This window comes from Daktulosphaira vitifoliae, unplaced genomic scaffold, assembly GCF_025091365.1.
Source record: "Daktulosphaira vitifoliae isolate Bord-2020 unplaced genomic scaffold, ASM2509136v1 Scaffold_2, whole genome shotgun sequence".
Taxonomy (NCBI): domain Eukaryota; kingdom Metazoa; phylum Arthropoda; class Insecta; order Hemiptera; family Phylloxeridae; genus Daktulosphaira; species Daktulosphaira vitifoliae.
The window spans coordinates 12,218,228-12,246,061 of NW_026099573.1; the positions used below are offsets into that span (position 1 = coordinate 12,218,228).

General features: G+C 26.9%; 2 protein-coding genes across 5 annotated transcripts; both read left to right on the top strand.

Moving 5' to 3' along the window:
- The first annotated feature begins 769 nt into the window (after positions 1–769).
- Positions 770–27,740, top strand: LOC126898957 (uncharacterized). Of its 4 annotated transcripts, XM_050673398.1 has the most exons (6): positions 770–924; positions 24,123–24,180; positions 24,604–24,707; positions 25,078–25,402; positions 25,562–25,791; positions 27,329–27,740. In XM_050673398.1, the coding sequence occupies exons 4-6, from the start codon at positions 25,296–25,298 to the stop codon at positions 27,475–27,477; spliced, it is 486 nt and encodes a 161-aa protein (XP_050529355.1). In that variant the 5' UTR covers positions 770–924; positions 24,123–24,180; positions 24,604–24,707; positions 25,078–25,295; the 3' UTR covers positions 27,478–27,740. The 4 variants fall into 4 exon arrangements, with proteins under 4 accessions (XP_050529355.1, XP_050529357.1, XP_050529356.1 ...); XM_050673400.1 differs by lacking the exon at positions 24,604–24,707 and having other exon boundaries at positions 25,232–25,402; XM_050673399.1 differs by lacking the exons at positions 770–924; positions 24,123–24,180; positions 24,604–24,707 and having other exon boundaries at positions 24,932–25,178; positions 25,232–25,402.
- Positions 17,180–18,418, top strand: LOC126897982 (uncharacterized). Its single transcript, XM_050671932.1, has one exon. It carries the CDS (start codon positions 17,180–17,182, stop codon positions 18,416–18,418), a length of 1,239 nt encoding a protein of 412 aa, XP_050527889.1.
- Positions 27,741–27,834: the final 94 nt, after the last annotated feature.

Sequence of the window (27,834 nt, forward strand, 5' to 3'; positions counted from 1 at the left end):
GTAAATTTAAATTTATATTATCTATAATCGATTTAACTCTTTTTAAAATATAATTACTATCACCAATTTTAGAATAAGTAAAAGTAATCTAGTTTTTTCATTCAAGCTATTTATTATAATATTATAATATATATATTCATTTTCAAACTAATACATTACAAAGTTTTAGCTTCGATACGATTTTTCGATACTATTAAATAAGTAGCATTTTTTGTTGTATCTAGGTACTCGACATTTTAAGCATTTACAATATCCGTATAATATTTGCATAATAATGATTTGTCCCTTCAATACTAATTCATGATAAGCTGTCACCAGGTACTTAAAGCTCTTGTAGGATATTGTATTATCTGGCATTGTATAGTTGGAATGGAACTCAATATCATTAAAATGTATTTAAAAAAATTACTTGAATTTTTTAACCTTCATTAAAAGAAAACCTAAGTCTAAATTCAAATCGACTAATCTAATAAGCAACTTCACATGTATGTTAATCTAATGTATTTAAATCATACAGTCGTCAGTAATTGACAAAGTTGGAATGAAATTATAACAAAGTATGAAGTGATATCTACAACAACTAAGATTTTGATGTGTATCAGTTATACACGATAAAGTTTTATAGCTGACCAAGATCGGTTACGCATCCGAAAATTTGGGTCTCTGAACATACCAAGTTATACATGTGTGGTATGTGCTCTGAAAAAGTTAATATTACGGTTAATTTGATCGATTTTAGAAAATTTCCGTGTGTGTCATTTGACTCAAGTAGTGTAAACGTATAGTTGTACGCAAAAAAGTCATTTCCTTTATTTGTATCGAATTGTATATTTTATTTCTCGAAATATAAAATGGAAACGAATTCTGACCAAAAAAATGCGCGATCAAATTTTGAAGTGGTAAAACAAATGGTCGTATATCAAAGTAATAATATTAATTATGCAATTTACTTTTAAGAATCATGATTACTTACATGATGAGAATTTTGTAGAATCCTTATTTTTAAAAGTTGTTCAGACAGAGAATTTTTTGAAAGAGTTATCTGATAATTTCAACGACTTCATCAGTATGTACTCAATCTTATTTTATTCAATAATAAAGCACCTAGAATTAATTCTCTTTTTATTCAACAAAAACCACTTACCTTAATAAATATAAATTTAGTTCGATGGTTTTAATATTTAGAAAAAAAATTTATAATAAGTAATTTAATTTATTGACATTTATCGTAACGTACTAATAACCAAATATTTTATTGATTTTTAACTCGTACATTGGTGTCCATAGGACACATGAAAGGTAAAATAGATTTTTTATTGTGTATAACCATGTAATTAGTATTAGCGTTGGGTTAACTTATATAAATAATTATAGTGTTTTCAAAATAATTCATTTTTTTTTGGTAGGGGATGAAATAAAGTAATGTGATAGTTTAGCTTAAAGTTAGGTTTTTTTATCCAAATTTATGAAATATAATATAAGATCCCATAAATATATACCCCCATAGACAATTTTTTAAGTTACGTTTATTAAAAATAATATTGTATGTGTTTATCGCTGATTTTGGTAACATTGTTCCCAAAATAGTATTTTAAATATATTTTATATCAAGTTTAAAAATTCTATATGATCATTTATTAATTCATTTAATAAAAATAATTATCAATCGTTTATAGTCAAATTTATCAATGCCATAGCTTAAACAATTTTTCCTTAAATGGGAAAACATTTTTAAAAAAATACCATTTTTAAAATTAGAAAATTTTGATCATTTGTTTTTTTTTAATCTGTGCACAATATTTAATGAATACCGTAATTATGTTATTTACATTCGACTTATATATATATTTTTTAGCTTCGATGTAAATCTAAGAAGGTATTTTTTGACAATTTTTCTACTTACGGGAGAGCTAAGGAGTAAAATGACAACACATGTGTAATGTTAATTTTTTCTATTTATCTTTCAAAAATATTTTGGAAATTCTGTGTTATCCAAGCATATATTAAATTAGATCTTATGTGATCATAAGAGAAAAAAATGTCCCAACAACTTTTTTTCTGGCATTATTGACAATTGAATTAATAAAGATATATATTATTTTTGTGAAAAAAGAGTAATTTAAAATTATTAAAAATATTATATTTAGATTTACTTGGAAACACACTTATGGTGGTCTTTAGGTTGGTATCTCCCTTTTTGATATTTCCATACTGCAAATGTTTTATTTTTTTTAATTGTGTTTTTTAACAGCAATTTAAATACATTCAAATTACTAGAAAGGGCGATAAATAATGTGAAATTACGTGTCAATACTAATATTTAAAACAAATGTGATTTTTTTTATATCCTTATAAAAGAGGCAACCTAACTTTGTGTACCATTAATTTAATGGTACATATAATTCTTAACTTAAGAGTGAAGAATTTGTAGAATCCCGAATTAATTGAATTTTTTATAAAATTAATTTAGTCACATTATCCTTCATAAAGTGACTTGTAATTTCCTCTTATGTACTTTACTGAAATTATCTTAATACTTTTTAAATGTAGTTGTTTCAAATGAATATCTAATTATTATTTTTAATATTTTAGCTTCTTTGGATTTGTTAGAATTAGATATAATAGATCTCGTGCAACCAATATACGATATTGCTTTATTGGATCAGCAAGTTCAAGAGATTGACATATTATATAATAATTTTTTAGAACGGTTAAATTCAATTTAAAATCATAAATAAGATATAAATTATAAAATATTAATCAACTAATGAAATAAATTAGGTATTACAAGTTTTTAATTTTAATTTTCAATGTTTAATTATATAAATATCACGTATATAAAATGTCAAAATTATTAATATTTTTAATTATTATGTTTATTTGTACATTCTCACAAGAAACATTTTCTTCTCACTACTGATTGTGAATGTTTCAAATATTTCTAAGTTATACAATGTTAGTATTTCAACTTTTAAACTAAGTTGTATTTTATGTTGTCTGACGTATTAAATTAAGTTTATTAGCAGCTATCAGTTGGCTTCTTCAATTTTCCTGATATTGTTCCTATAACGTTTTCGAAACAATCGTCCTCTTTGGCAGGAAAATAATTAAAAAATGTATGATTGAAATTTTGATTTACATTGCTTTTAAAATAAATACTTTCCATAGTTGGATACAGATCTCGAGCATTATTGACAGCCATTTGTTTTAACTTTTCATTGTATCCTTTTTTTGCCAAATCTATCTATATAATTGGAAAATAAAATATTTTATAATTTTATAATTATAAAAACATATGTGTGAGAAAAAGCAATTATAGAAAAAATTCCACGTTATTAAAAATTTAACATAAGCATTTTTTTTATGCATAATTTTTATAAGTTTATTTTATAATTAACAGAGTGAAAGAAAAAATAATCGTACATTATAAAATATAAGATCATAAAACTACACGCTTCTATATTTTGTATTTGTGCTCTAGTATATAATATATACTATAATTATATATATAATATGCTGTATTATAAATCTGTAGATCAATCTAAAATTTTAAATAAAGTGCGAAATATACTTAACATTTAATATACAAATCATTAAAATATCGTTTGAATAAGTCTAAAAAATTAGTAAAGTTTTAAATACTAAAGAAAAATGTGTAAAAATTCCACAGGAGTAATTTAGGTAGGCATAATTTTGAATCATGACCTGCCTTCTGAATTAAACTAAACATTCAGTCTTCTAGGACAACTAAATTTATATTTATGTTGGTTTAATTCGCTGATGACTTCATTTAAACATTAAAACGGTTAACAACTTTTTTAAATTTTAATTCGAGGTATTTGTTTAATTTGGTTACGAAGTAATTAGATAGTTAGAACGATTCCCTTACTATTTAAAAACAACCACCACTTTAACTTATCACCTTTAGGGATTCTATTTACATACCATTTTTACTGAACTTAGTTTTTATACAAACAAGTTTAAATAAATTTTAATATTCAAATAAGTACTTTTTGTTTAACATTATTAATTTGATCCCATGTAATTTTCCCATCGTTTATTATATCGGTTTGATATGGATTAGGTGGAATTGGAATATTTGTGAACTTCGGTCTTGGTACGTTCCAAGCGTTCATTGATTTTTGCATTAATTCTACTATATAAAATATTTGTGATATTATAAGTAATTATAATTAAAACTTTAAAGATAAATATTAAATTAACATTTCTTTTTCCTTGTAAGATATCTATCTTTGTTAATTCGAATCTCGTACCATCTTCGTAGCGAGGTTAATTCAGTCAATTTAGGAAAACCAGCAATTGGATCGCCAAGTATTGATAGTAAATGCAGAACAGCCTTTAAAAATAATATAAAATTTTATTTATATAAAATGAACTCGAAGAAATTTTAGTTTAATTAATATTTTATGAATATTTGAAAAAGTAATAGACTTATGTAATATTATCGATGTGGCTACCAAAAAACTCACCTGATTTTAAAAAATTAAAAAAAATTAAATTAAAAAATTATTTGGAATAAATTAATGTTTTTTTTTGTAATACATAATGTGTAATAATTTGTGGTATTACAAACTGTTAACAAATCAAACTTAAAACTGAAAAAAAATCTATCCGATTATTTAACTTAATAGTTTAGTTCAATCTCCAGGAGGATATTTTGTGTTACGGGTCTAGCAAATCCGGGACCCCGAGCTCTGGCGTAGAAATATTGGCGCTCCCATCAACTAGAAAAATTGTGCTGCACTACCTAATCTCATTACCTAAGTTAATAGTAGAATCTGATCCTCTAGGTTTGAGGTTTGGCGACGGTCTGACCATCCATAAAAAAACTATTTTTAAAAAATCTACTAAAACATAACGAAAAATCTAGGAAATAAATTTGAAACTAAGACTGAAAAATCTAGAGCATTTTGGTTTGGAACATGAAACATAAAATCTTTATACAAACCTGGGGTTTTAAAATGCATTATTAGAATAATTTAGATTTAGTTGCTCTATAAGAAATCAGTAGCAGGACATCTTGTATCAGATAATATAACACTTTTTTTTTATAGAGGAAGTAATATTGAAAGACACGAATATGGGTATATTTTATTGTAAGAGTCTTTAGTACAAATAGTAAAGAAGATCGAAACAATTAATGGTTGTTATCTAATAATAAATAATTGAAATCTATAATATCACAATAATAAACTGTCATACATCAACAGAAACAGAAGACAATAAAAATAAAGACTTTTTACGATAATCTACAAAAAGTTTATGATATGACACCCAAAAACTTCATAAAGATCTTAGTTGGAGATAAAAATGTCGAAGTTGGGCGTGAACATGCTTTTAGACAAACTATAGGAAAGGAATGTAATGATAGTGAACTATTAACAATGGAATGAGATTAGCTTTGCCTCAACCAAAGGATTAGTAATATGTAGTATACAGTTTCACCGTAAAGAAATTTACAAACAAATCTGGGTATCTCCAGAAGGAAGAACTAAGAGCAAGATTGCCTATATACTAATAAATAAAAGAACTAGTGTTAGATTAGTTAGAAGTTATAGAGATGGAGTCACAGACCACTATTTGGTCATAGCATCATTTAGAATCAAACTAGCTAGTAATTGAAATCAGAAAGATAAAAATATAGTTCCTGCCTGGAAATAGAAAAAACTAAGTATCAAAAGAAAATGAAAGTATACCGAAGAAAACTAAATGATGAACTTATGAAAATATCTCAAAATTCAGAGTAAAACCTAAAAAAAACATGGGACATAGTATATCAGATGAAGTATTAAAAAAAGAAAACACATCTAATAGTTAGAACTCTTGGTTTAATGAACAATGCAGGGAAGCCATTAAAGACGCGCAGAATCAAGATTTAAAATGATACAAGACCCATCTCCTCGAAATATAGTTGAATTTGTTATAATCAGCAAGCAAAATTTTTGTATCATTTAAAAGATTCAAGCGCATTTTAAACATAGATTACAAAGAGGAATGTGAAAATGTGATGTATTATACAACACAGCCTCTTCTTGAGGTACTAACCACGAAGAGATAGAAGATATTATCGTTATTTTGAAAAATAACAAAGCTTCCGAAGAGGGTAATATTAATTTTAATCTAATAAAGATTGGTACTTAGCATCTTGTGACCATAATGTATGGAATACTAACAGAAATTTGAAACACAAATCAAATACCTAAAAATTAGAAAACACCTATTATTTGTCCCATATGTAAGGGCGATCTTATGGATAATATGTTTTGCTATAAAATCTTATATTTGATAATACTACGAAGATTGGAAGTATACTCTAGACTTATAATAGAAGATTACCAAAATGTTTTTTAGAAAGGAAAGTCTAACACTGACTATATTAGTTGAATAAAGTTTGAAAAAAACAATTTCGAATACCCAAAAAGCTTAGCGACCTCATAAATGCGAATAATATGCATACCTGTCCAATGTGAAGTTTAGTAAGGGAGGATCATAGTTTTGAAGTTTTCAATGACCTTAAACAGGAAGATGCGTTGTTGCCAGTAGAATTTGAGAAGGCGATCAGATCAATATAAATGCGACATGTCATTGAGATATTGTTCTACAATACGCTTCTTGCCTGTACAAACGATATATTTGTAATAGACAATACGCTATAAGAAGTAGCCACAAAAACTAGTGATTAGATTAAAGAATCAAAGCCAATGAAACTATAAGTAAATCAGAACATAACCAGATATTTAGTCATGATTAGGGGAACAAAAGATAATTCAGATCTAGTAATAGAAAACTTACAACAAGTAGAAGATTTCAAACATTTTGTGGCGAGCATAAACCAACATAATAATATGTATAATGAGATTAAACTAAGTATATCTGCCGTTCACAAGGATTACTATGCCTTAAAAAATTTGTTCAAGTTAAAAATTCACTGTAGATGATTAATAAATGCCTGTACTCAAATTTCCTACGACCAGTTGGAAAAAGCAAAAAAATTTAAAAATTAAAAAAAAAAAAAGTGTTAAAAAGTATTTAAAAACTTATTTTGAAATTAAAGTATATAGAAGAAGAACTATTGGAGAGAAGTACTAAAAATTTTCCAAAAACCCGGCATCAATGTATATCTTATGAGTAAATGTATCGAGTGCATAGGTATAGAAGTTAAACGGGATTTTGATGAAAGTTTTAGAAGGAATGATAAATGGGATAAGGGTTCGCCTTAGACAGAATCACTGATGATGTAAACTAGTGCACACAGAGGCTAACATAGCAGACAGCCTAGATGGAGATAGGTGGAAGAATGTAGTAAAGACAACGAAAATTCTTATTAAAAGCTTAGTTCGAAAGTCGAACAAAGTACTGATCAATTAAAATAAAATATGGTGTATCTAGTGAGAATGGAGAACTACGGTATGGGATATGTTGATCGTATCAAAAAATGGTTTTAAAAAAACGGTAGCACAGTGTGGTCGTGGCATAGATGGGAAAAGTATAGATGATATCTAATACAATGTAATCATGTAATGATTAAAATCACTGTCATAAGAAACACGCTTTGATGCAAATCTGCAAGTAGTGTTTAATTTTAAGAAATTGGTGAATTATACCAAAAGAATAATGTAGTAGTTCGTTAATTTAAAAGTATAATATATAAATAAATGTTTATTATAGTAATCAGATTGATATTTAATAATTTAGTATTGTAATTTTTTCAGAAAATTTATAAAAAATTGATAAAAAAAAGTAGTTATTACTTTTATGGCAAACCTATACAGGGTGATTTTTTTATCATAACCCACTCAATTACTTACAGAATAATAATAACTTAAACATTTTTTTTTCGATTATCTTTAGTCACACATCATTCTTGAATTATTAACTATGTAATACTTTTTAAGTTCATCCCTTATGCCTGGTAAGGGTGTCAACTTTGTTTTTTTAAATGGGAACACATATTTTGAACTTAATAAAATGTTTTAAAAATTTTTATTAAAAATTAAAATGCCATTTATTATTGAATTAAAAACTCAAACATTTTATTAAATATTATTGAATTATTACATAGTTAATAATTCAAGAATAATGTGTAACTAAAGATAATAATAAAAAAAAAATTTTAAATTATTATTATTCTGTAAATAATTGAGTGGGTTATGATAAAAAAATCACTCTGTATAGATTTGAATACAAAACTTTTCAGAAAATAATTTGTTGTTAATAAAGAATTAAAGGTTTTACAAGTAATTTTCATCAGATTCAATTATATACTTTTATTAATCAACATTATGTGCTAATTTAAAATCTATAATTAGATTTTTTTATCACCACTAATTTTTGATATTATTACTAATTAGTTAAAAACTATAAGATATAACTATAAGGTATATAGTTCTGAATAATTCATCTAACACCAAGAGTTACATAGAACTATTATATATCGTATTTATTACGATATATATACAAAATTATAATAAGGAATTTTAACGAATTTCGGGCTTTTTACATAAATTTGTTGTTAATAGTAATTATATAAGTCTATTATGATCATATATGAATCTAAACAAAACCATTTTTAAAATCTTCATAAAAATTTTGTATTTAATGATATAATTTTTTCACAAAAAATATACTAAATGGTTGGTAAAAAAAATGTTTATTGATTTGTTCATTTTTAAAAATGTTATGGCAGTTAAAAAAAAAAAATGTAAAAAAAGAGCGAATTTTAAATTTGTATTTTTTTGGAGATTTTCCCCATTTACGAAGGAATTTTTTCAATTTTTGAGGGTAATTTCTTCGAATAAATATAATTTTTGATCTTTTGGTGTATTGTTTATCAAAATATGTCCTGCGAGAGCTGAGAATAAGTAGTAACAAACACAAACACAAAAAAAAAACACATAGTAATCTTTGCATCGAAGCTAAAAACAACATTTCTACCCTTTTCGTCATTTTTCAACTCCTTTGAGGCGCGTGAAAAGGACATAAGACTCTTGAATTTAAACAAACATCTATTTACTGTATCAATTTTTTAAATTGAAAAAATAACGGTCTACAGTAAATCATAGAATATTAAACATATTACTTTTAATTGTTTCCAAACTGGTAACTGGCGCAACTGAACTAATACCTTGTCAACATTGAACATATTATTATCCTATTAAGAAAACTTGAACATATTAATTCGAAACACATCTATTATACTATTATTTTTGAGGTAATTTCATTCAATTATTTTTATATAAAATAAAGTTTTTAAAATATAGCATTACAAAATACCGGGTTATCTTCAGTTATTTCAGTTGACTCTGTCTTTGATTGTAATGGTATTGGAAAAGGAGTTATCGACTCTTTGTGTTCTAAAATGTTAATATGGTCGTCTTCATTGCTCCCTCTTTGACATATAGAAGGCGGAGTGATTGTTAAATAAGACTGTTCTTTGGTTTTATTTAGAGAATTCTATTCAAAATTAATTTTAAAAATATATATTAGGATATAACATTTAAATTTTTTTATGAATAACAGTTTCTTTATTGTGATCATTATAATTATAAATAAATAATAATTGTAATAGTTTTTTTTATTGTTATTGATGTCAAATAATTAGTTTATTTGGAATAATAATAAAATCTATTTGAGTTGAATTTAATTATTAAGTCAAACAATTCTCTTGGATGTTAAATTTATAATCACATTGTACGTAAAAATGAGAATCTACTAAAAGCGTACATTTGGAGCATCATGTTATATGGATACGAAACATGGTCTATTGCAAGAGAAAAAATGAGAAGAATAAAGGCAATCGAAATGTGGAGCTACAGGAGCATGAAAAAGATAAGTTGGACTGATAGTATTACTAATGAAGAAGTTTTAGAAAGGTTATTTGAGAGGAAATTAATATGGAAGAGTATACAGAGAAGGTGAAATTAATTAATAAATCATACTTTAAGCCATGATGAGTTGTTACTATTAATCTTAGGAGTAACCAATGAAAAAATGACAGTGAAAAACCAGGGTTGCAATACATAAGTCAGATAATAAAAGATCAAGGATGTAATTTATATTAATAGTTGAAGAGGAAAGCTAGTGATGGAGAAACATGGAAGTTGCTGTAAACCAATCATTAGATTGGTAATAAAAATAATAATAGTTATCGCAAATAATAAAAAATGCTATAGTGTAAAGAACACTTACTTTAGACGTGAGTTTGGATTCAATTTTATGAAACGCTCCAATTTTACCCTGATATATTTGTATTATATTATTTTCGGTTGTTGATAAAATATTAGAAGTCTCTTTTTTACTCAGATTAGTATTCGATACTAATAGTGGTTTGCTATTAGAGATATTATCATGACTTTTTGGATGAACACCAATAAGGGTTGAAAATTCTTGTGATTTGCACAATGGATCTAAATCTTCAGCAGGCGCGGCGACAAAATTAGTCTCTACATCCTGGCTAGATATTTGTATGTTGGGTATATTTAATGCATGATCTATGCTTTCTAAACTCGGAGGTATAATTTCCGAAATATCACTTATATCGTCCATTGAAAAATGAGCTTGAGGTTCTTTATTAAGCCAACCAAATTCAGATGATTTTTCATTTTCATAACTGCTCTTCTCATCTATTGGTGAAGATATTAGAGGAAGTTGAAAGTCAATCATTTCATTACTTGCTATTATAGTTTGTAATTTCTGGTCAGCACTTTTTTTTGACAGTTGATTTGTGATAACATCTTCAATATCTTCTATTTGTTTTTTGTCATCATTTTCTATATTTAATGAATAATTTAGATAGAAGAATAATATAAAAATGTAGCAGAGATGTGGAATAGTTGGGATAAGTATAGATAACATCTAATAGCGATTATAATCACTATCATAAGAAACGCTTCAATGCAAATCTGTAAATAGTGTTCAATTTTATGAAATTGGTGGATTATTCCAAAACAACAACAACTTCTATTTTCTTAATCGTATCCCGATTAGTAGTTCTTTGATTTATAAATATAATATATAAATAAATACTTATTATAGTAATTAAATTTATTATGAAATTGATAATCAATATTTTAATATTGTAATTTTTACTAAGAAATATAAAAATATATAAATTAATTGTTATTTTTCATTGCAAACGTTTATAAAAATTGAAGACCTTGATGCAATACTTATCAAGAAAAAATTTTTTTGTTACTTATGAATAAATTCACTGGTTTACAAGGAATTTTCATCAGAAACCAATATAATACTCGTTTTCTAATTAATAATATTTTTTTAAAAAGAGGTGATAGAAAAAATTTAATTTCGATTTGAAATCAGAGTAAAAATATATTGAGAAATTTCGTTAGGCAATTTTTTTTTGGATAAAACGGAAATTTTTCAATTTTTGAGGATAACATTATTAATTAAATGCTGGTTGTCATTATTTGATGTATTGTTAAAAAAACATGGTCAAGTGAGAGCTGAGGAAAATGAACAATAGATACATCAAAAAGCCCACATAGTAAAATAGTTTTAATATGAATAAGTGATTCCTTCTCACAAAAGGAAAGTACAGTGAAGATTTGTCTTTTTTCTTAACATAAGGGACGCATTATATTCAAAATAGGTTTAACTTTATATTCAATGTATGTTTGATTTATGTAACTTTTATAACAATCTGTGTACTTATTACTATGGCAGACTCTTGGAAAATATTTTTATGTAAAATAATCTCTTAGTTGTACATTTTTTTAAAAGTAATAATGGTGTGAAATTGAAATTGAAAAAAATGTGCACATAGGAAATCGTACTTCTTCTTCTTCCTCGCTTTAATCCCAACTACTTGCGGTCAACTACCCTTATCCTAAACTTCTACTTGACATGATCTCCCACATCATCTACGCTCACATCAGCTGTCCTCATATCGCATTCAATAGTATCCCTCTATCTCTTTTTCGGTCTTCGTCTATCTCTTCTTCCTTCAACATTCATTTCTATAACTGTTCTTGCAGCTTCCAATTCTTGTCTTCTCATAACATGACCATACTATCTAAGTCTATTTGCTTTCATCTTATCCACGATTGCCGCTACACCTATACTCACTCTTATATCATCGTTCATTATCCTATCGTATCTAGTCACTCCACTCATCCATCTAAGCATTCTCATCTCTGCTACACTCATTCTCTGCTCTACATTCTTATCAAACACCCAACACTCTCAACCATACATCATAGCTGGCTTCACTACAGTCTTGTAGAATTTACCTTTGAGCCTCATTGGAATTCTTTTATCATATAAGACGCCAGACGCTTTTCCTAAATTTTCATACTACGACACATAAGTTTTATGTGTCAATAATTTCCACACTCTCGTATGTTACCTTTACCTTTAAATATCGGCACAACAATACTATTTCTGCATTCACTTAGAATTTTCCCTTCTAATAAGATTTTATTTAAAAGTTCGTTTAACCACCTTATGCCAACACTGCCTAATATTTTCCATACTTCTACTGATACTTCATTTGGTCTTACTGCTTTATTTTTCATTGATGCCACAGTCTCTCATACCTCTTTCTCACTAATTAAAACTACCAGTCCCGCATTCCACGAGATATTCTCTAATGTCATTTTTAGATACTCCTCATTCAGTAATTTTTCAAAATACTCTTTTCACCTTTTTTTCACATCATCATCGCTCGAGAGTACCTTATTATCAACATTTGTTATATACCTTATTTAATGATAATTTTTAGACCTTTTCTCTCTTATCTTTGCAAATCTATAAATTTATTTCTCACCTTCCTTTGCTCCTAGCCTATCATACAACTCATCTTACCTCTTAAACTTCGCCTTACTTACCGCACATTTGGCTTCTTTGCACAAGCGTTTATACTCCATCCAATCTTCTCTCCTTTTGCTCTTCTGCCATACTTTCTAACTTTCTGTGATATTTTTAACATCCTCATTTATCTATAAAATACAATTCTCTTAATCCTAGTATTCATAATATAATTTATTTTGTAGAAATTTTAATACACGATGATTATGAAAATTAACTTAACAAAAAGTCAAGGAGAAGTAACTGCCCCTTTGCCACACTTGAAAACGCCCATGTGTAAATAACTATTATAAAAATTAAAATCCATAAAACAGAAAATTTTCAAACAAGTGAAATTATTTTTACTGCTAAGTAAACATAGCGAAATTTTTGAGAATTTTCCGCTAAAATGTTCACGATTAAAAGTAGTATAATTACCTGTATTTTCCTGTTCTTTAAATTCCATTAATAATGGTGGTTTGAAAAACATTTTTGTTAATGGATGAGTTGGATATGTTATTTGCATTTTTAGTATTGTTTTTCTCTCTGTGTCCATCTTTATATTACAACATATAATTATTTAAATTTATTTAAACATGAACTGTTTAATAATATGCTTTACCTCAATTTGATGAGCTTGATTTTTCATTTTGGCAGCATACGCCTCACGCATTTTTTGTGTTTTTACTTTCTTGTTATGCCATTTGATTTTTTCTAGTTCAGTCCATGGTATAACAGGCTCAGGTATGGTGTTTAAATATGGAGATAGTGAATTAGTTTTTTTTTGTTTTTTTTTTGGTATATTCACATATGCCACTGTTAAAGACCATTAAATTAAAGTTAGTTATAACTTTTAATTGTTTTGTTATGATTTTAATTTTTCCCATACATTTTATAAAACTTTAATCTAAGAAAATAAATTGTTGATAATATTTTTAATAGAAAGTGGCTTATTAAGATAGTGCTAAGTAAGTCAAGATACAGCTCTTAGTTACCAAAAAGTTCTTAATACAAATTTTCCAGAACCTTAATTAAGCAAGGACTTACGTTCTTTATCTGGTACAGGCTCACTAAGACAGTATTCAAGTTTCTTGATTAGACACGGTAATGATAAATAAACTATACTTGACATCAAAATTCGTTCTTGTGGTAAATAAATTAATGGATTATTATTACCTTGGAAAAATAAAGAATATTAAAATTAGTTTAATTGATTATATAGTTGACATAAAACTAATGTTATATATTAATAAAATAGTTTTTAAAAACTATTTTTCCACAAATAATGTATTTACCAAAACTTTTTGTTTCGATACCACATTTCTCATCAAAGTATTTTTTTATTTCTAATAAAAAGTTTACTGAATACAATTTGCTCGATACAAATGCTTGTTTAACAATAAGGTCTGGAACAAATGCTGTAATTCCAAGCATTTTAAGTGCTTTCTTGGTGCGCGATGACGTTTTTTCTTCATAATCATGTTTTAAATTTTCTTTCAAATCACATAAAATAGTTATCTAATAAAAATGAAAACTATACGGCTTTGTTAACCTGTTAATCAAAGTACCTTACTTGTTTAGGGGACAATTCTTGATACCATTCTGGACCATTAGCTTCTTTTTTATTAATTTTTGAAACCAAATCTTTTGTATAAAAATAGAAACATGCTATTCTCAAATTATTTTAATTTAAGGGTTAATGTTTACTTTACCTAATTTTTTTTGTATACTATGATATTTTTTTAGGGCAAAACAATATTCTTTAGTTGCAGTTATGTGCTGGTTTCGACGTTCCCGTTCAATTTTTTCCTCAAAGTATTCGCGTTTATTAGAAACCATAACTGAATTATTAGTTTTCTAAAAAAAAATATCAATTATTATAATAAAAATTATGTTTCTATTTTTAACAAATGTATTTTCAAAGTATTTATGACAAGTACATATGTGACAAAAAATTTTGCGTTAAAGATGATAAGCCCTTTATATTAATATAATAATTAATATAGTTATACAATAATAATTTGTAGTAAAAATAAATTTTAATAAAACGCATATGAAAAATTCGTATAGAATAAAGTGGTATTGTCCTTATTACTTATGCTATTTACGGGTTAAGTTAAATTTGAAAATTCTTAAAATTTTACCTATTAGAGGCGTGTGGAAATTTAGTAAAATATGTGTTGATGATTTTTGTCCGTGTAAATTATTTTTATATACTATAAATTATAAGATAATATGTCACAGTGAGTGTGTATATATGTACGAGAGGTGTGTTCAGAAAAAAACGGGAATTTTCGATTTTTGAAAAAAATATTTATTTATTTGTCTATATTAATATTGTCACCTTCAAAAACGTCCCCATTAGATATTATTCACTTAAGCTAACGTTTCTTCCAATCCTCGAATAACTTCTTAAACTCGATCTTTGGGATAGCCTTCAGTTCATTCAGCGATGTGCTTTTAATGTCATCTATGCTTGTAAACGGCGTTGAACTTTTAGGTAGTACGCCTTATTAATCGTTTGACCTCATGGCAAGAATTCATGATCCACTATGCCATTAAAATCGAAGAACACAGTGAACATAACTTTCATGTTTGAAAGCTTTTCGAGCCTTTTTCGGTCTTGACGATCTAGAATGCCTCCACTGGGACGATTGAGCCTTAGCTTCGACGTCGAATCCATAAACCCATGTTTCGTCACCTATTATAGCACGTTTCAGTAATTCTGCATCGTCTTTGAATTCATTAAGTGACATTAAGTGACTCCTGAGCAACTTCCATTCGCCACTGTTTTGTTTAATATTCAACAATTTTGAAGCAAATTTTGTTGCTATGCGTTTCATACCTAAAACATTCCAAAAAATTTCACGGCATGAGCCAATCGATATTCCAACATAATTAGCGACTTCTTTTATTGTGATTTGGCGATCGTTCATTTCTTTCACTTTTTCCATGTTTTCACTGGTTGTTGATATGTCAGAGAGTTCGTCTTCTTTAACGTTTTCACAGCTATCTTGGAAACGCTTGTACTACTCGTAAACCCTTGTTTTACACATGACAGACTTTTCACACACTTTGTTACACTTTATTTCAGTTTTTACGTAAAATTTGATACAAATTCTTTGATTCGTTATTTTAACAAACAAAAATCGTTGAGCACATGAAAACACGTTTATCTTTAACAGATGCCATTGACAAAATAAAAAATGAAAAATTTATCATTTTTAGGGACATGTGTACTAACATTATGAAAACAAAAATTTGATAACCAGACTCTCCAACCCATTAAATTAAAATATTCCCGTTATTTTCTGAACACACCTCGTATATGATAAATGTATACCATATTTTTAATTTAGTCTCACGTTGTCTCCGTCAAACTGATTGTAACATTTATTATCCCTACCTAAGTTGTATAAATTGTGTTATAAAAATTATTATTGTGTATATTATGTTAATCTGTGGTGTATTAATAATAAATAACCCCATCACTAAAGGTATAATGAAATAATTATCTGTTTTTAAAAGAAAAAATATAAAAAAAATATTGAAGATTAGTAAAGTATGCCTGTAAATATTTAAAATAAATAAAAGAATGTATATATTTTATTAGAATATTTTTTGATGACCGTTAGGCTGTATTGCGCTTTCAAATATTTATCAGGTCGTATTTACCCAACGTTTATTGATACTATAAATATTGATACTTACCGACATTTTATAATATTTTGTTGAAGTTATAAACAAATATTGATTTATTTAATTAAACCAATTATAAGTGTAAGAGTTGACAAAGTTGTTTTAGTTAATATATTAAAAAACTCCATGGAAATGATGAGCGTGCATTATGATATTTAAACTGATTTCGATGCAGTTTACCAGATTTTTCGAATAAAAAAAATGTTTAAAGTATAAAAGTTTATTTCTAATTATTTAAAGAACTGTGTTAATTTATATTTATCATGTGTTATCTTACCAACCATATTTGTTTATACATAGTCATATGAACAATAGTACAATAAAATAAAATTTAAATGATCTTTGAATTGCACAAATAAAAACATCATGTAATATGAAAATTGAGTTTCTATAGAATCAATTGATTTACTAATTAAATAACGATCGATTAATTAATAATAACTAAATTAAAAAATAGTCGAATATAACAATTAAAAATATTAAATAAATAGATATACGTGTATGTATTTTGCATACACGTTATTATATATTATGTTGTGTTAACTATAAATGTATGTAAAATAACATTTTAAAAACTTTGTATCTTAAGTATTTTAGTTTAGAAATTTTTTTTCGTTTCGTTAAGTGTTGTAGTGATAAAATTGTTTTGTTCAACATGACCAATAAGACTTATGACTGTAAATATGTACATGAATACTACTACAAGTTGAGCAATGATCCAGATAGACTAATTGAATGCTATAATCATGAGTCAAGTTTCTTACACGGCAGCGTATATGATGGTCAGTTGAAGACTGTGTTAGGACGAGAAAATGTGCAGAGGCGTCTCGCCGAACTCGACTATAAGGATTGTGTGGTCACTATACAGTCATTAGGCAAACAGAAACTAAGCGGTGAACGGTTTATGTTCTATGTGTTTGGCAATATGATTCGAAAGAACTCGTCTAAAAGTAGTTTTTCACATTCACTGGTGTTATGGTTGAGCTTTGACAACGAATATATAATTATGAATGATGTGATGATAAGCTATTACTTCACACAGCACGATGATATAATTGAACGGCTCAATGACTACACTGAAAGTCGGTGGAAAAACGAACAATGGTTACGTTGTGGCGATGACGGTTTGTGCAACATCCGAGATGGTTGTTCTTGTAGTGAGGTAAATAGAAATAGTTATAGTATACGTTGTGGAGGACATGGTGTGAAATCACCATCGGCTTTACGAATATTTGGAGACTCTTGTCCGCCAACCAGCCACCAACTATATGTGTCCAATATTCCATCCGGCATTAAGTATAATGATCTAAAAAAGTTTTTTGAACAATTTGGTCCTCTGTTTAGTTTACGAATTATGAAGATTAATAAGAATTTTGGCTTTATAACATACGCTGACGAAAGATCAGCTAAAGAAGTACTTAACAACAGGCCTATATCATTTTCAGTTGAAGACGGTGTGTGGTTGACAGTCAAAGAAAAAAAGTCACGATCGGACAACTATAAGAAATTGAAAATTAACTTGCCCGAAAGCCATCAGCTATTTGTTGGCGATATTCCTGATAGCGTAACGGTAGAAGACCTACGATCATTTTTTGGAAGATTTGGCACTATAGTATGCGCTCGTATATTGCGTTATTCAAAAGCAGATGTTCCCCAAACGACTCATGGGTTTGTTACATTTCAAACTAGGGAGTCAGCCAATCGAGTTCTCAATATGGCTCCCTTATGGTATCCCGATGTTGGCGGTATTTTATTATACATTATGGAAAAACGTATTGTACCTAAAGTAACTATCGGATTTGAAAACATTAATAAAAGATCTAGAATACAACCCGGCGGTGATCACATTGATCACGACAACGAAATTATTGATGAAACTTTAATAATTAATTAATGTTATATATGATTTTAAAACTCATTAAAAACCAAAAATCTCATTTTATCTTTATTTATTTTGATTTTAAAAGACCTTAGGAATAATTTCGGTTTGAGTAAATAAAAATGTTTTGAATATAGTGAAAATTTTTAATTGAATAATGTAGGACGGTTTTTACCAAGAAATTGTATTTACTAAATTGTTTAAATCTAAAAACCACAAAATATAATAAATTTAAAATTTAAACTAACTTAATTTTAATTTCCACAAGGATCACGAGCTTTAAAACCCCGCGAACCATAGTTATCTTAGTAGGGTGGTAACGCGTATCACTGCTTTTAATCGGTCATGATAAATAAAAACATTGAAATACCACAAAACAACCATTTTGTGTCGAATAGTAAAGATGCGATGATAGCAGATACAGATTAGGAGTCTCAAGACCAACTGGGAACAATTACTGAAAGTTTCGAAGATTTTAAATTAAGCCTAAGAAACTTAGTCAGTATGAGAATATTATACAATTCAAGCAGAATATCTTCATTATAGTAAAGAGTCCAGTAGTGTATTGCTAAAAACCCTATCTAAGAGGCATACAATATCCTTATTATAAATAGCACTATTTTGCCGCATAGGCTGTTTTAAAAACCATACCAAAAAAAAAAAAAAAGGGGGGAATAANACCAAAAAAAAAAAAAAAAGGAGGGGAATAAAGCCTTGACGTACAGCTTAAAATAATAAATAGTTTTTGATTAAGGTAAAATTGCTAAAATAAATAAATAAATTATCATTAACACAAAAACAGCTTGTTTAGCTTAACAAATAGAACTGTTTAATTTAATACAAAAACTAACTAGAATAAATTTGCTATTAGTAAATAAATTGAATAATAAAGACTTAACTATATAAGCAATTGATAATAAATTATTGATGAAATCAGATTAATATATTACATCAAATGTCAACCGTGTACTAAACAAAACTAATATGCAAACTTATTAACTAAATATCTAACGATCTATTACTACAGGTTTGACATACTATGATTATATCAAAAATAACATGAATATATTGCAAACTTTAAAATAAGAATCTTTGGATGACAAAGTAAAGTTTTAATACTAAATTGGCATTATTCTTGATGATTGCACTACATAATTGGAAACAATCATGAACATTAGCTGATGTGAAATCTAAATAATTATAACTTAATAATGATAAACTTAATTAAAATTTATATAAAATTATTTAACACTTGTATAGTAACACAATTTTAAATATTTAAACCATAATGAATAAACTTATTGCCTTTAAGATATATCTTGCTTTTAACATTTTTAATTGAAAACCATGATACTTCTACAACTTAATTGTCGGCCGTAGAAATAGCATCCGAATAACTGATGGTGCGTGAGCACCATTACTTAGCCACACCGCTAATCATTAACAATACAAATCTTGCTCTTGGCACGAACAGCACTTATTTGAAACTATAATTATATGGTGATAAGATTAGAGGACTAAACTTAGGGGCTTTAAACTATTTTACAAACAATCAGACAAACTAATGCCTTGTATTTTGGTTAATGATAAAATAAAAACCAACTTGTTACATAATTTGTGAAGCGTAGATCTAACAACTATTATGGTAATATTTAGTGATAGTAAAACTATTATAGTAGCTTCAGGGTTCTTAACATATAAGTCTTTAGACCCAGGCAGAAACCTAATAGCGCTTCCTTAATTATTGTAATAAAGAAAAGTTAGAACCATCCTTGGTATGGATGAAAATGCTCACCATACTATATTGGTGAGCAGTAACATCAACCAAAGATGTGAGGCATTAATGAATCTGCTTTGGACTATAGACCTAAGTATATTGAATAGAGATAACGAGATTACTTTTATAATCAGGAACAGGCAAGAAGTTATTGATCTTATAGTTTTCTCAAAAGGGTTAGCCCAGAAAATAAAAAGGTGGAAAGTGTCCTTTAAATCTTCTCTTTCTGATCATACACTTTACTTTGGAAATAAACAAAGTTGAAACAGCGTATGATAGGAACTCTAAAAGATCAAACTTGGATAACTACAAGACAAACCTTTTATATGAGTTGGAAAATTTTCAGTATAGATAGGGTCGTAAAAAAGCACTGGAAGAACCGTAACTGACCTAAGTATCAGCATACAAAAAATATTCTTTGTTAGAAAAGAAAGGTATAGGACAGAAAGTATCTTAGTGGAACGCTAACCTGTCAAAATTAAGAAAGAGTTCTTGTAATCTCAGAAATCAGGCTTGGAGAAACATTGGGAGTCCTATAAAGACCTTCAAAGACAAACAAATCTGCATTGAAAAAGTTCAAAAGAGAGAACTGGAGATAGTTCTGTAGGGAATTACAACAACAACCTACAGGTACTAGACTTCTACGCTCACTAAGAAATAGATCGAAAAAAATCGTCGAAGCAATATCATTGCCAGACGATTCGTTCACAAACAATTATAACGATACATTATCACAGCTGTAGAACATACACTTTCCTAGTTATGGAATTTAAAATATTAGGATTACAAAAGATTAGGATGATAGTTTATACCTAAACCTAACTGTGCTAGCTACTATGAAACAATACCCTTAGACAAGACTATAAAGATACTTAATGATAGGTATATAAAAGAGGGACCTTTGAAAGAAAACCTTCTACATAAGAACCATTATGCGTACCAAAAAAATAAACTTTACATAACTTTACCATTAAAGTAGGAAAAGCTGTAGAGAGTAAAATAGATGCAATAGGAATATTTCTGGACATTGAAGGGACTTTTAATACCCTTTTAGTTACACCCTTTAATGTTTTTGTCAATCTGTACAAGAAAATGGACTAGAACCACTTATTAAGTGGATAGACAACATGCTTAAGAAACGTTCCCTTTTAGGACAGCACATTGAAACAAAAGTAATTAAGAGTGTTAAACAGGGATACTCATAAGGAGGAGTTCTTTCTACCTTGTTATAATGTCTAGTTTTGGGCTCACTTATTAAAAAGTTAAAGAAATATTGTTATACACATTCCTATGTAGATGACTTGGCTATAATAATGGAGGATAAATTCCTAGACACAATTATAGACTTAGTACACTATATACATGTGATATAGTGAGTACAGCCTAGCTGTTAAACAAAGCAGAGGTAGTAATGTTTACCAATAGTAGAACAGGACTTAATAGTCTTGGTACACTTAAACTGATTGGTAAAGAAATTAGCTTTAATCAAATGATATACTCATGTATTTATCTAATTACATATTTATGGAAATCACATATTGAGGAAAAAGCCATGGTTATATTGTGGACATTTGGCTAAACTTTGGGAATGACCTGTGGGATCTTAACCAAGAAGTATGTATTGTTTATACACTTCAGTGAGAACAACACCTGTTACAGCTATAAAAGAACTTAAATGTATTCAAAGAATGGCTACTATAGCCATTACTGGAGCGATAAGATCCAGACTTAAAGCAGTAATCGAACTACCTCATTTAAATCTCGAGGTTAAAGCTCATGTCAAATCTATAACACTAAGACTTTACAACTCAGGTATGTGGGCTATAGATAGCGACACCGTGGGACATAGTAAAATACTAAAAAAGATAAACCAGTATATACTGGAATATCTTTAGGATTATATCAAACCTGTTCTCCAAAATAACACCACCTACAAATTTGAGATCTTAAATGTAGGAAATATAATATAAACCACCTGAATAGAACAGGAGGTTTGTAATTTATACAGATAGCTCCAAGAAATCAGGAAAGTAAGGTACTGTCATTTGAGGATTAAAACCTAGCATAAATGTCAGCATGTCACAATAAAGCATGTCAGCATTGGACACAATACCCTATGTGTTCCAAACAGAGGCAATGAAAATAATAGTAGGGATACAGAACCTGCTTCATGAAGAAAGCGAACCAAAGGGACCCATGAGCTTAAAGGGCCCATCATAAATTTTACTAGCCTGTCATGATAAATGACATAAGGTTTTTCTAATTTTTTTTTTTTTTTGCTTATCCTATTGGTCTTAAACTAATCATAAAAAATATTGACAGTTCTAGCTTTGATGAGTGGCTAAGAAATTATTGGTTTTACTGTGTTTTTTTTGTGATCATATATGCATTTCCTCCACTCCTATTAGACCGTAATACTAACCAATTAATTTATTTGAATATTTAATTTATATATGAATTTGCCTCGCTGACGACATATTTTTTTTAATTAAATCATTAACTAAAGTACTGTTGGGTGTTTAAAAATTGTAACAAAATTTTTTCTATTCAATTTCTGATAATGTTTCAAAAAACCTTATTTTTTTAAACTTACATTAAGTTAAAGTTAATATAATGTACTTTATGATGAAAAAATAAAAATAATCGAAATTTTGATTTCTAGGAATTATTGGAAATTAAAGTAAAAAATCATACAATTTTCGGTAAACTTGAAATGTTTTCTATAGGAGTCTACATTAGTCATAACTAAATCAAATTTCAGGTTTTTTATCTACTGTAGCGTTATAAAACTGTTTATAATTTTTAAAATAATTTTGATAAATAATAATAATTTGTAATAATTTTTATAATACGTATGAGAAGAAACGAATACTTTTTTCATACCTATTAAATACGCATCAAAGCGCTTTATGGCAATGATTTTAATCACTTATTAACTAATCAATATTTTTTTTAAAAAACGACTTAACTATACTTTCAGAAATCCCTACTGTACTTACTTTATTATTAATTAGCACGATCAATGACAGAAGAAGGAAAAAGAGCCAACACTGATATAACGGCAATTTCAAATCGATAACGGCCAGTTTTTTTGGGAGGGATCAATATCGATAAACAATTCGATTTTAAAATATATTTATTCTCTTTTGTCGATTTATCTAGCGGTCAGCGGCAAAAATAATGAGTTGTTAACACCGCTGTGGCAGAAAAAGATTCATGCGCACATTTTCTTGTACGATAAAATAAATAAGAAGACATAACAAATTTTAAAACGGTCATGGGCGATCGGCAAAAATTTTCTGACCTTCGCCAATAATTTTTCCGGTATCTTGTAGCCGAGTACTTTGGTGAAAAAAAATTTTGAAAATCTGAGCGTGTTCGGAATTTTTCCATAAAAGCGTTTTTTTCTTTGTTCTATAATATAATATTATAATCTTGCTCACATTAACCTGTTCAGTTTTTCTAAATCATTTTGATATAATTAATGTATGTAATTCTAAAGATAAAAAAAAATTAGAATAATTTGGCATGGCAACTGTTGATTGTTTGATACTACAAAAAAATTAATTAAATGTTTATTAATGTATTTAAAGCATATTTTATAAAATTTACCGAAATTACAATGAGCAATTCAATTAATGGAGCGGAAAGTGTAACTTCATTAAAACAATTTTTAAATTTTACATTTTTAGATGTGGGTGTTACTATAATTGCATTTTATTATTCAGTGAGTTATATGATTTTATATGAGTAAATGATAATATATATCATTGGTATGAATTTGTAATTTATTTTTGTAAACTTAGAAAAATATCTTATAAAATATAACATTTAATAAATTTAATTAATAAAAAAAACACATTTATTTTTCTTTAATTGTAATATTTATGATTTGCTAAATTTTTTTGTAAAATTTAAGCCTGATGTTTGATTTATTTATAGATAGGAGCTGTAGCATCAATAATGGCTAATATAACATTACTAGATCCTAAAATGCCAAGTAAGTGCCTATTAAAAATCATGCAATTATTTCATAAATATGTTCCAGTTATTAATAATTACAAGTTAACATGATCATTAAATAAACATTTTTCATAGCATACTTTAATAACATACACTTGAATTTTTGAATCAAGTTTTTATGAAAAAATAATTAGATTAAGAGAATGTTCACATTGATTACATATTTTACAATTATAAATTATACATCTTTATAAATATGAGTTAAATCGTTCTGATATATTAATGAAATAATTATAATTGTAATGTACAATAAAAGAAAAATATTCATTTAATAGTTGAGTTTATTCAATCCTGTTTTGAAAGTTCGTTACAGAGTTGTGCATTTATAACTCAATTTTTTTAATATTTAGTAATTTGAATAATCAATTTTATTAATAAAAAAAAATTATCTATTTTTTAGTAAACTGATGTTTTTTCTAACTTGCAGTCAGTTGTGTTTTGATATTGACTTTAAACACATACATTATTGTGATATGGTTTACTGCCTATAGTGGCGCTTCTCTTGTGAGTTAAACTATTAATAAACTTTTTATAAATTACTTTATACGTAATTGTCTAAATATAACAATTAATTTCACAATAAGTTTCAAACAATAATTGTGTACTTATTTTAATACACTTAGTAGTCCATATTTAATGTTATTCATAATAATTTTTAATATAAAATTGAAACTTCAAGTTAATGAAAACATTCATGAATTTTTATTACATAATAGGTGTTAAAAAAAGAACATTGGGACTATTGAAAGTGATTTTTTAATCGAATAAATAATCAAAATTATTGACCCATTATCTTTTCTTCAAAATAAAACAATAAATTAACTTTTGATATTTTACTGTTTTATATTGAACTGAAATTCATTATTTTATATAGGAAAGCGAATTAAAAATAAAATTAGCCTTACTACTATGGTCTGTGTTTATTGGTATATGGGTCTTTTGTGTGGCGTTTACTTTTTTGAAACTTGAAACTCGGTGAGAAATATTTAGCTATTTTAGTTATTTGAAATATCAATAATTTAATTTAGACTATTGTGTTTGGACCATCGATGTCCTGAAACATTATGGGTGTATAATAATACATATTATAAAATGATTGTTCCTAAACCTGTAATCAAACCACCAATAACGACACCAAATCCTCTTATACCTCTAAGAGATGGCCAAGAAGAAAAAAAATACATTTCTCAAAAATGTCGGTAAGATTTCATTAAAAATTATTTTTTATGTACATACATTTTATGGTAATTTAGTAAATGTAAAAATGTGTTTTTGTTTTCTAAATATGTTTTGTTTTGTTGATTAAATTAAAAAAAAAAAGTTTTTTTTCATTTTAATAAAAATTTTTAAATATTTAGGAATCCGAGGTCATCTTATTCAAAAAATTATACTGAATTAATGATACATAACAAGAATCTCAATTATTTCATAGAGTTGGTAGATTCAAAAAATGATGTACCTTCTACAATAGGAGGTACCTCACAGCTGAATAGAACGATGGATAATGAAGAAGAGCTAATTTTTGATTTTTGGTCTAATAATACAACTGGGTTCCTTATTTCAGTTCTCATGATAATGAAAAATTTGAGTAAGCTCTTAATAAAAATATGTTAATAACATTAAAATTTAAATATTATTTAAATTATTATAATTCTTTACGACACTATGAATTTTCTTTAGTGATTCAAAAAAAGTATTCACTTACAAAATTTGTTACAACGAATTCAGTTTTTTTTATTTCTTTTAAACAAATTAACAGTGTTATTAAGGGATTAATAAAAATTATTTTTGATATGCTTTTTAAATGTATATTATTAGATATATTATACATATATGCATATTACATGATTAGTGATGGAAACAACGTATTCATATTATCTTAAATGAATATGAATACATAACAATTTTTAGAAATGAACTTAAACGCGAGTTAATTGTTTATTTTTTATATAATTAAGTATTTTAAATTCGTTTAATGAAATAAAATTTTTTTATTAAAATCGTCTAGCTTCTACAATTTGAATTGTAAATAAAAATATCTACAGAGTGTTATTAAATTAAACGTCACGAGTAGTAGGATGATATTCAGTAGGACTTAAAAATAACGAAACCAAAAACTAAAATGTCTCCAAAATTGGGGTTTTTCTGGTTCCCCATTTCATATTTTATTTTAATCAAAAATAAATATCACCACCGTATTTCCTACAAAATTCTCATACAAATTGAGCGGCCACTCGATTTTTTGTAACTTTCGCGCCCTCCCCTAAACTTCGGGTTCAAAGTTGGAAAAAAATTTTACTTTAGTGTAACGCATCAATTTGTAATGAAATTTCATTAAAATTGTTATAAAATTATAATTTTTTTTCTTTTTAAGTCATTTCAATCTTGTGATTGTTTTATTTTCCCGACTTGATAAAAATAATAATCGGTTTGAATAAATAATAAAAGACGAAATAAACTCGTAAAATTAAAAAAATATTACATTATGTGTGGGTTTTTCTCGTTATGTAATCGTTTAAACTAAAAATAAACTACATCACAGGACTCTCAGCAAAATTTCATTACAAATTTATAGCCTGACGAATGGATACAGAAGGTTTTATAGTGGAAAAACACATCATGATGCATATCACTATAGTTATATCAGTTAATACCAGTTAAATTATAGTTAGTTGGTATTAAACTAACGTTCTGACTTATTTGAATCCAACATCCGAAACGTATAGGAACCACAAGAAAAAAAGAAACTTTATTCAGTTAATTTTTAAAAAGAACTTCCCTATTATTGTATATGTTACATATATCTTTGATCCTTTATTTGATTACCTATAGATAACAGCATGTAACATAAAATATTTTATAAATAAATTATCCACATCTAATGATGTTAATGACTGCTGGATTTCAATCTATACTAGTGCCTACTATACTTAGTGCCTAATTCTCTGGGTTTTTTAAAAGTAATATCAATGGAGTTCATTATTTGGGTGGTGAGTAAATTTTATTTTTGAATTTACAAAAAATAAATATGGAATTAATAAAAAATATACAATTGATTAATATATAAATAAAAAAATGTATGCATGACTTTTTTTGAATATGTAATTTTTTTTGATTGTGCACAGTTATAATGATTTACTCTTGGTTAATCTTGTATGGATATTACATGGAATTATTGTCAAGAAAAAGTGAAACTCCAGAAGTTCAAGAAAGTTTTAAAAATGAATCTTGTAATGAGGTGGATGATCCTAATAAACAGTGTATTATACAATAAAAAAAATAACATTAATAAAAATAAATAAATCTTTAGCCTTACTAATCATGTTAAAATATTTCGAAGATTTTCAATTAGAGTTTATTATAAATGTTAAGTTAAATAAAAATAATTTTTTAAATTTTCTAATGTTGCATCTAAACAGTTATACCCAGTGGTGTATTAACGAGGGAGGAAGTTGACCTACAACTTCATACCACACCGATTTTTCTGCTTATAAAAATTTTTGATTTATGTTCGAATTTATTTATGAACGATATCATTATCCCCGACATTTTTATTTTTCTCACAATATCGATTATTTTTGAAATATCAAAAAACAATTTTTAATAAAAAAAACGGTTTGAATTTTGGTCA